Source organism: Borostomias antarcticus, assembly GCF_949987555.1.
Source record: "Borostomias antarcticus genome assembly, chromosome: 13".
Taxonomy (NCBI): domain Eukaryota; kingdom Metazoa; phylum Chordata; class Actinopteri; order Stomiiformes; family Stomiidae; genus Borostomias; species Borostomias antarcticus.
In genome coordinates this window covers 3,630,396-3,640,258 of record NC_140246.1, presented here as the reverse complement: position 1 = coordinate 3,640,258, position 9,863 = coordinate 3,630,396, and the positions used below count along the sequence as shown (strand labels likewise).

Here is a 9,863-nt window from a genome sequence, read left to right as displayed (position 1 = left end):
CACTAAACCACCCATTTTGCATTCACGGCCATGACCTTTAAAACACATTGATTTTTCAATGTTTGGAACTGGAAATGAGAACTATATATAAAAAATAAAAAGCTGCTACATCACGACTCACACATATACAACTGCATCCACAGTTGTCTAAAATGTAAAACCCTGTATATTTAAAAAACCTGTTACACCCTTGACAAATATATATATTGTTGTTGTTGTTATATATATATATATATATATATATATATATATACTTTTTTCATTTTTGAGATGACTGTTTGATGTGTTTGTAAAAGCTTTTTTTTTATTGCATTTTTTACAGTTTTTTAAATTTTTTAATTTATTTTTATTTGTTACATTTCATTGTACTTGTTTTGACCTTTTTAGACTGTCTCTTAACAGCTCGTGGGAATTTCAGAGATATTTTAGTTTTTCATGTTCGTGTTTACACTTGGTTGGCAGTCCCTTGACGTTGAGAGGTCTCTCCTTGCCGATGTAAAGAAGAACATTTTAAATATTATTTATTATTATTCTAATTTTGTAAGGCTACACCAAGTTTGAAGCCTGTAGCCTAGTTGAGTTTGCGATTATCGTAACTGTTTCGTATTTCAATTAGGCCTAGTAATGTATTTCCTAGCTAGTTTTAGTTTTGGCGTCAGTTTTTAACCTTGGTTCAGACGTCCTCTGCACCCATCACAGTGAGCGGGCGTGAGTCGGCTCCCATTGGCAGCCAGTGAAACCCTTCCCTTCTGGCCCCGTCTCAACTCTCAGCCAGTGAAATCCTTCCCTTTCTGCCCCGTCTCAACTCTGCCCCCCGAGCTGCGAGTCAAGTCCTCACGCTCTCTCTCTGCCACTGGCACCTCACGACGCTGCTTCGCCCTCTTCTGCTGTCTGGACCAAAAGGGATATACCCGCTCTTTAAAAACTCTGCAAAACGTATGTACCAACGTTATTTGTGCTCTTACTGGTTCCTCTCTCTCGCACGGTTGTCTTTCATTTTGTGTACGCTCTCATCGTTTTACAGTGGATGCGCACACTCAAGGCAAATGCATGATGTAGGCAGCTAACAGTCTTGATGATGGCTTCCAGATGCTAATGGACAGTTAGCCTGCTAACGTTTAGTTTGGCTGAGTGATTTGCGTAAATGGGGATACTTGGGGGAGATATTGGGCCTAATTGGGGATGCTCATCCATTATCCAGACGTATTACCGCGTTGTTATTTTGTCAAATTGTGATTTATTTATGATATAGCGATCTATTCACAGCGAATGAATGGCTCGAATCTCGCTGACATAGTCCCAAGACTGAGACATTATTTTAGAGACTCGAGCCCCGAGATCTCTATTTATTGAGACAGACAACATGAGGAGAGGGTTTTGTTATGGGGGCTGATTAGAGGCTGTCATGTGCACAGCCGCGCCAAGGACGATAAAAGGACTCTGCGTCACTTCATTTATTAAAGTGAAAACAAAATAACAGATAATGACAGATCCTAGAACTGAGGAATTATAAATTGACCCGTTATGCCCTTAGAGTTTAGATTGTCCCATGTCTATTTTACATAAGAGTACATTCCCTTTGCTTGGGGCCTTACCCCGGTGGCACGCACATGCGCCGGTCGCCGGATTGGTTAGAATCGAAACAGACCGACCGTGCGTGTGCAGGCGTTAGAAAAGGTCATTATCCGCTTAATGCGATGGTTTCTTTTGTTGTCTGATTGTTTTGTGAATGACTGAAAAGAGGTCTAAAAACTCAAACGAGACCATGTGACCTCCCATAGGCCTATGCTCTTAACAGGGTGACTCCCCATATCCTCTTAACAGTGCATGGCCTCTATACAAATGTTGCGAATGGCAACAGTACAGTGCAACACATCCCTGTCATACAATTTCCCTCAACCAATCACGGACAGTCGAACAGTAACGTCCCTCTCACTGTAGGCCCAAACCCAGTGAATAGAATAACTGGATATCCATCCTGCTTTCTATTCTATTGTATTATCTTTATCACTGTATAGCCATAGCCATATTTGGGATTTGTGTGTGTGTGTGTGTGTGTGTGTGTGAGAGAGAGAGAGAGCGAGCAAGAATGTACAGTATTTGTGTGTCTGGGCATGTGGGTGTGTGAGGGTGCATCATGTAGGCTACAGTATTTGTGTGTGTGTGTGTGTGTGTCTGTGTGTGTGTGTGCCAGCAATAGCAGATGAGTTAGCTAGTCAGTTTGTAGGACTACAGTTTCCACTCAGGGCTGGAACAGCGTGCAGGTGGATTAAGAGAGAATTATTTATTCGAGCTGTGGCACGTTAGTATGGTGGCTATGCATTCCTCCCTGTATCCTAGATCTTAGTTCCCGAGGAAAGAGAGGCTCGCCTGGGGTGCGTATGTAGGATAGCAGCCTGTCTGGCTCAGTCACGGAGGCCCCAGTCACGGTTCTAGCAGGGGATGATTCATCACCTGATCTGTCTGGCTGCTAGGAGTCTTTGCAGACGCCGCAAGTATCAAGTATCTCTGTGTGTTCCTGTGCTCATGTCAGGTCTAGGGATGTTACCCGCACACCGATTATAGATGAATTTTTTATTTGGGTGAAAACCAAATAAAGAATTAATCTATAATCTGTGTGTGGGTTCCATCCTATTCTACATATGACAGTTCATTTACCCAGCACCCGTCGATGTGCGTATTGTATAGAATTCTTCAAATAGGTCTAGGGATGTTAACAATTAAACACTAAGCGATTCATGGTCATTAAGGATTTGCTCGAGCATGTGAAATTTACTCGATCTACAGTACTATCAAACAACGTGGTCTACTATCAAACAACGTGTTTGATAGTATATCGAGTATATTTCATGTGCTTGAGCAAATCCTTAACAACCACGAATCGCTTATCAATTAATTGTTAACATCCCTAATCGGGTCAACGTGATAGTCATCCTCTGTAGTGTCCTTCGGTCTGATGCTGTCTGTGGAGATGGGCTAGGCTAGGCTAGGCTAGGCTAGGTACAGGAACATGAAGATGGGACTAGCAGGTCTCTGTGTGTCAGTATTTAACACGGCCATTCAGGTGTTTTACTCAGTAGGTTCGTCAGTCTGTTTAGTTGATAGTATGCTGTTTATTCTGGCCTGGGAGTGTCATAGAAATTGTAGTTTCACCACCTCACCACCTTCCTCAACCTTTTACATAGCTGTGCTAATCTAATTTATGACAGGATGACCTCCAGGAGGTCAACACACCTAGACGTTGTCTGCTCCAGAATTACCATCCTTTGTCCTATTGTCCCTGCAAGAATTACCGCCTTTTCTCATGTCACGTGTCTGTATTCTCGACCACTGTTGATGATGCTGTTGATGATGCCTGCCATTTAATATGACGTGCACAATGGGTTAGCCAATCACATCCCTGGAAGCGTCATACCTGTGTATTGCTTGAATATAAGGCCGCGCAAGACCAGACTGCGGCACTTCTGTTGGATGAACCACTCACGTGTTGTCCTGAAGTCCTTGCACTCGTATGTTTTCTCATCCTCAATCCTTTTTGACTAGATCAGTTAAAAATCTTCTACAGGAGTGACCACCTCAGTATGTCCAGTTTTCTACCCCTCACCCTGTGAGTGTGAGAGGTCGTGTTTGATCTCCTCCTGGTGTGAAGGTTGACTACTAGGCCTAGTTCCTAATCTGGGCCGAGCTGCTAAGCTGGAACGGCGCTGTTCCCTACTGTGGGTTTGATTGGTTGAGTGCGTGTTTGCTCTGTGATTGACACCTGGTTAGGAGCCGGCGTTAGGGGTTGGGTTTAGTTAGAGGGCGGTAGGGTAGGGCCCTGCCGGCATCTTTCTCGCGGTTCCTCTTGAAATTGAAACTCGGCTGCATTTATTGAGACCACCCCCCCCCTGTTATCCGCAGCGTGGATCATGTCGTCCGTCATGCAGAAGCTGATCACCCCCCTGGCCAGCGGGCCCGCTGAGCCCCCCAGGAACAAGGTGACGGTGGTGGGGGTGGGCATGGTGGGCATGGCCTGCGCCGTCAGCATCCTCCTCAGGGTAAGTTTACTACTGGATAGGGATTTAACGATAACCGGTATAATGATAAACCGTGATTCAATTTGATTACATTTATCGTGATAAAATTATCATTAAAACCTTGTTTTAAAACCACACTTTTGAAAAAATACTGTCCAGCATCAACCAAAGCTAGCAACAGTCTGAAAGACGCATTTTAATGTTCATGAAAAAAAAAAAAAAGTGCTGCTAATTTTATTTGTGGTTTTCAATATAAAACTTGTTGAAGTTATTTCAGTGTGTGTATAGTTTTAGAAAATTCTCAGCACATATTACAATGCCGCGATAATACTGATATTACTGATTATTTTGGTCACTATAGCCTAATCGTGATATGAAATTTTCACACCGTTACATCTCTACTACTGAACCCCCCCGTAGGACTTGGCTGATGAGCTGGCCCTGGTGGACGTGATGGAGGACCGTCTGAAGGGAGAGATGATGGACCTGCAGCACGGCAGCCTCTTCCTCAAGACCTCCAAGATCGTCGCTGACAAAGGTAGGGCAGTCTGCAGCTGTCTGTATACCTGTAGGACAGTCTACTGCTGTCTGTATGTAGGACAGTCTGCACCGGTCTGTATCCGTAGGACAGTCTGCACCTGTCTGTATATCTGTAGGACAGTCTGCACATGTCTGTATACATGTAGGACAGTCTGCACATGTCTGTATCTGTGGGACAGTCTCTAGCGGTCTGTATATCTGTGGGACAGTCTGTAGCTGTCTGTATACATGTAGGACAGTCTGCACATGTCTGTATCTGTGGGACAGTCTCTAGCTGTCTGTATATCTGTGGGACAGTCACTAGCTGTCTGTATATCTGTGGGACAGTCTCTAGAGGTCTGTATATCTGTGGGACAGTCTGTAGGTCAGTCTGCAGCTGTCTGTATATCTATGTTGTGGTGAACCTGGCCTTTCCCGGTCCTTGTTCTTTCTTAGTAGTAGTAGGTGGGTATCGATCCCCGAGGGGCAATTTGAAAAGCACAACTCTCTATTAAATGACTAAACGGACAGTTAGCAGTCAAACCCTAACGCGAGCGTTGTCCTGTTGCACGCCAGACTACGCCGTGACGGCCAACTCGCGCATCGTGGTGGTGACGGCCGGCGTGCGCCAGCAGGAGGGGGAGAGCAGACTCAACCTGGTCCAGAGGAACGTCAACGTCTTCAAAGCCATCATCCCGCAGGTCATCAAATACAGCCCCAACTGCACCCTTATTGTGGTCTCCAACCCAGGTAGGCGGGCGCTCGCTCGCGAACACACACACACACACACACACACACACACACACACACACACACACACACACACACACACAGAGACCCAACTTGTTAATGTCCAACCCTTCAGTAGTCCACTCTTATCACACACTCAAGAGATACAGGCCAGAAGGGAGTGGGACAAGCAAACACTCATTAACCACGACTTGCAGTGATGCACTTTGATCTCTGGGTCGTGGAATATTTGACTTAATAGCCGTAAAGCCACCTTATAATAGCCTCTGCGTCGCCCTCTAGTGGACGTGATGACCTACGTGACCTGGAAGCTGAGCGGCCTGCCCAAGCACCGCGTCATCGGCAGCGGCACCAACCTGGACTCCGCCCGCTTCCGCTACCTGATGGCCGAACGCCTGGGCATCCACGCCAGCAGCTTCAACGGCTGGGTGCTGGGGGAGCACGGAGACACCAGCGGTGGGTAGACTCACGGGGGGAGGGTGGGGGGGTAAAAAGGGGTGGGAGAGAATGTCCTTGACCCCTCTGTGACCCCCCCGGTGTGTGTTTTCAGTGCCCGTGTGGAGTGGCGCCAACGTGGCGGGGGTCAACCTGCAGAAGCTCAACCCCGAGATCGGCACTGACGGAGACAAGGAGCAGTGGAAGGCGACGCACAAGGCCGTGGTGGACAGGTGGGTGATGTGCCTACACCACCCCCCCCGCCCCCCCCACCCCCGGGGCGGCTGTAGCTCAGGAGGTAGAGCGGGTCGTCCAATGATCATCGGCCCGGCTCCTTCTGACGAGATGTCGAAGTGTCCTTGGGCAAAGACACTGAACCCCAAATTGCTCCCAATGAGCAGGCTAGCGCCTTGCATGGCAGCTACCGCCATTGGTGTGTGAATGTGTGTGTGAGTGGGTGAATGAGAGGACATTGGAAAGCGCTTTGGATTAAAGCGCTATATAAGTGCAGTCCATTTACCATTACCATTTACCCACGGGTCACCCCCCTGTCAGAATGGGTATTCCCACACTGAGACGCTTGGTAGATACACGCCCCGGGTCCAAATCCAGTTAGCCGGTTCGGGTCCTCTCCCGGCGGTTGACGGCAGCGTTGTGTTGTTGTGTTCCAGCGCCTACGAGGTCATCAAGCTGAAGGGCTACACCAACTGGGCCATCGGCCTGAGCGTGGCTGACCTGACTGAGAGCATTGTCAAGAACATGAACAGGATCCATCCCGTCTCCACCATGGTCAAGGTGAGAGGAACACACACACACACACACACACACACGTAACTTACGGAAAAACAGACAGGCACAAACTGTTATATACAGTACAACACACTAACATGACTGATTCTCGAATGATACACGTTTCTTACATACAGTACCTATACTTAGCAATAGGTCAGAGGGACATGTGTGTGATGATCGTGTGTGTGTGTGTGTGTGTGTGTGCGCCAGGACATGCACGGCATCAGGGAGGAGGTGTTCCTGAGTCTGCCGTGCGTGCTGAACAGCAGCGGCGTGGGCAGCGTGGTCAACATGACCCTGACCGACGACGAGGTGGGCCAGCTGAAGAAGAGCGCTGACACACTCTGGGGCATCCAGAAGGACCTGAATGATATATAGACTAGCCAATCAGCACAGACGTCACACACACCCTGCCAAACCTCTGTCGTGAGGTCACTTCCACTCCTCCTCTGTCTACCATCCCTTCTTTCTCGTTGGTGTCTTCACACTCCTCTATCTTTCTCTCCTCCCTCCCAAACCAGCTCCTTTGTTCTCTGTCGTCCAGGACTATCACACTCCTACAACCCCAGGGTGAATGTGTATTTATACCTTTGGTGGATTTCCTGTGTTGCTACCATGCATAACGATCAAAGAGAAAGGGAATTTGGGCTCCACCTCATAAATTTGCACTCACTGGAGCACCATCATCTCACTCCTTCTGAGGGATTTGTAGAAAGACCCTCAAACTCCTGTCTTCCCCTTTCCTCCTCCTCCGTCAGGAGGGAAGAAGTTGTAGTCTGGTCTTAGCAGACCCTCTGTTTCCTTGTCTGTGTCAAAGGAGGGGATTGAGGTAGAAATGAAACCATACTTCCATTTGTATTTAACACTGTAACTGTTAGTGGTGCTGTGTTGACAACAAGGACAAACGACTTAATAAATATGTGAACCTTCTGAATTGAGTGTGGTGATTTGTATTGGGACGCACGGCGAACGGGGTTGTGACTAGCCTAGGGCCTATTTGCTTTGCATTTGTGGTTTCCGGTCTATGCGGATACTGTGCAAAAACATGCCTATCCATAAACCTATGATGCGATGTGGCAAGAACCTCTAATGGAATAGGTTACTACGTTTATTATGTCCATGTTTTATTGTAATTCATTGCGACTGGCGAGACTAGGCTACTCGATTCGGCATTTGCGTGACGGTATACCAGCGGGCTCTAGACCGGAAACCAAGTGAACAGAAACCAGGTGACACGAGGCTGAGACAGAATGTTGACGCTACCGCCATCCTGTGGATAGATAATGCTATAACATGGTCTTCGTGGTTAGAGGCGGCTTTTGGAGGTGAGGCATTGTAGCCTATTCTGGGATCTCATTTGTGATAAACCACATACGTATTCAATTTAAACACTTTATCCAACCTAACACATATATTTTCTCTGATTTGGTCGTTCCAGAAGCAACCATTGCTGCAAGCTATATACACTTTATTTGATCAGCTTCAGCCTATAAACAAGATAATAAATATAAAACTTTAATTCAGGAAAACATTCAGTTAAAACATTCAGACTATGTGAGATTTGGAAGATGCTGAAACTTTGATTAATGTATGATAGGTACAGTACAACTGCACAAGAATAAGGGACAAACTTGATAGGGGAGAAACTGTCCGTTCAGGCAGGTAGGCCTACCATTAAATCTCGAAGGTAAAGTAGAATAGGCAACTGTTTGCTTGCCGTGGATCTTGTGATGGCGACTTTGTCACGCTTTCCAAAACGAAGCCCGAATGGGTTAAAGTTGAATTTACTCCGAATTAACCGGTTCTGGCAGATCTGTCGTTCGTCTTCATTCTCTCTTAAAAAAAAGCAAAGATTTGTGTCGTCCGGTGGGTTTAGACCGGTATATTCTCTTCTTGTCACCACAGAGGTCTGTCGTGCCTTGGTAGGCTGTGAAAGTCCTAGAGGAAAGGATAGAAAAGTAGGCAACACAAAAGCTACTTTTTAGTTAGATTTCATATTTGTCCATTTTAGCCGTACAAATAATAGCCTAATTTACCTGGGTTATCTGTCCACTCCGAAGATCCAGAGCCATTTAGGGACACTCCAAAGCTTCCATATTGACGAATGATAGCACAAATCAGGACTAATGCCCAAATCCCCATTCTGTCGAAACCCAAGCTCACTCGTCGCATCCAACAGTTATGTGGTCATCTACACCAAGCAGGTTCCTTGCCTTATCTAAGCTAAGGTATCTGTGAAACTCGTTTTATATACTCACGCCAGACAGCATGGCCCTTTTTTGACCCTATGGGTAGGGGTTGGGGGGGGGGCGCCTGCCTCCCGTGTGCAAATTGAGGTGCTGTCCAGGAGTACACATGCTGAAATGCGTCATTCATGACTTCTGAGAAATGTTGACAATTGGCGCACTCTGTCTTGCGCGTCTCCTGTAGAAAAGGCGCCCCATATTTCCGTTGGCCAAATGTGCAGCATATTCTCTTGTAGGCTATAATCTGAAAGGCAATTCACGTTCCTTTATTTTTTCGATCCACGGAGGTTGTAGAATAAGCCTATCAGTCTACAGTTCTGTTGAAATCACATTCTCTCTTAAAACAATTGTAAGCCTCTATGCGTAAAAATGCCTCTATGCGTTTTAACGTTGCACGTGCACGCACACGGGTGACTGGCTATTTTAATATCACATTTCATAATTCTTGACATGTCTAGTTAGAAACACAGTGCTGGACACCGGTGGCCTATGTCTCGGCTACCGATCCGTTTCCAAGGTGCAGCTGGACCTGCCTGGAAAGCTGACCACATAAGTAGTCATTGGACCTGCCTGAGTCTCTGTCAGGCATATAAAATGAGGCCTATACAGCAATGTCCACAGGGAACACTGGGTCAAGGACTACTGTCTACTGTAGGCCTGGAACTGTGAAGTGAAACAAATCCGTGGTGTGGAGGACTGTGTTGTTTTTCTATTGTTTCTAAACAAAAGTGTTGTTAATGTATCCAAATAAAACCCATGACATTTCACGATTGTATTGGAGGGGCACGGGAAATACGCCCCCTGCCCCATTCCCAAACCACATAGACTAATTAATTTCTAATTCGGAAATAACAAACATTTCTGTATAGGCCTGTGGCCCAAGTTGGATTCATTATCAAAGAGGATCTAGGCCCACTCTAGTGCTTTGGAAAATGGATGTGGAACTCATGAATATTTCGCAATGAGCCTGCGCTATTTGCTCAGTGGTAGCTTTGCCCAAACCTTCACTTTGCTGTCGGTGGACTTCAGTCTCGAGCTGCCAAAAAACCCTGACTTTCCTTTCCCAGCGGATCGGGGGCTTGGGTGCAGTGACTGGAATAAGGCA

At 46.5% G+C, this 9,863-nt stretch overlaps 2 protein-coding genes across 4 annotated transcripts in view; both read left to right on the top strand.

Annotated features, from left to right (window-relative positions):
- The first annotated feature begins 805 nt into the window (after window positions 1-805).
- ldhba (lactate dehydrogenase Ba) lies at window positions 806-7,355 on the top strand. The gene is made up of 8 exons (XM_084447617.1): window positions 806-936; window positions 3,901-4,037; window positions 4,437-4,554; window positions 5,112-5,285; window positions 5,568-5,741; window positions 5,836-5,953; window positions 6,392-6,515; window positions 6,723-7,355. Exons 2-8 carry the CDS (start codon window positions 3,909-3,911, stop codon window positions 6,888-6,890), a joined length of 1,005 nt encoding a protein of 334 aa, XP_084303743.1. The 5' UTR covers window positions 806-936; window positions 3,901-3,908; the 3' UTR covers window positions 6,891-7,355.
- A 2,427-nt stretch (window positions 7,356-9,782) lies between these two features.
- gys2 (glycogen synthase 2) overlaps window positions 9,783-9,863 on the top strand; it is a 12,765-nt gene continuing 12,684 nt past the window's right edge. For all 3 annotated transcript variants that reach the window (XM_084447523.1, XM_084447522.1, XM_084447521.1), the window contains exon 1: window positions 9,783-9,863. This exon is cut by the window's right edge and continues 391 nt beyond it. The gene's annotated coding sequence lies outside the window, so the exon portion shown is untranslated.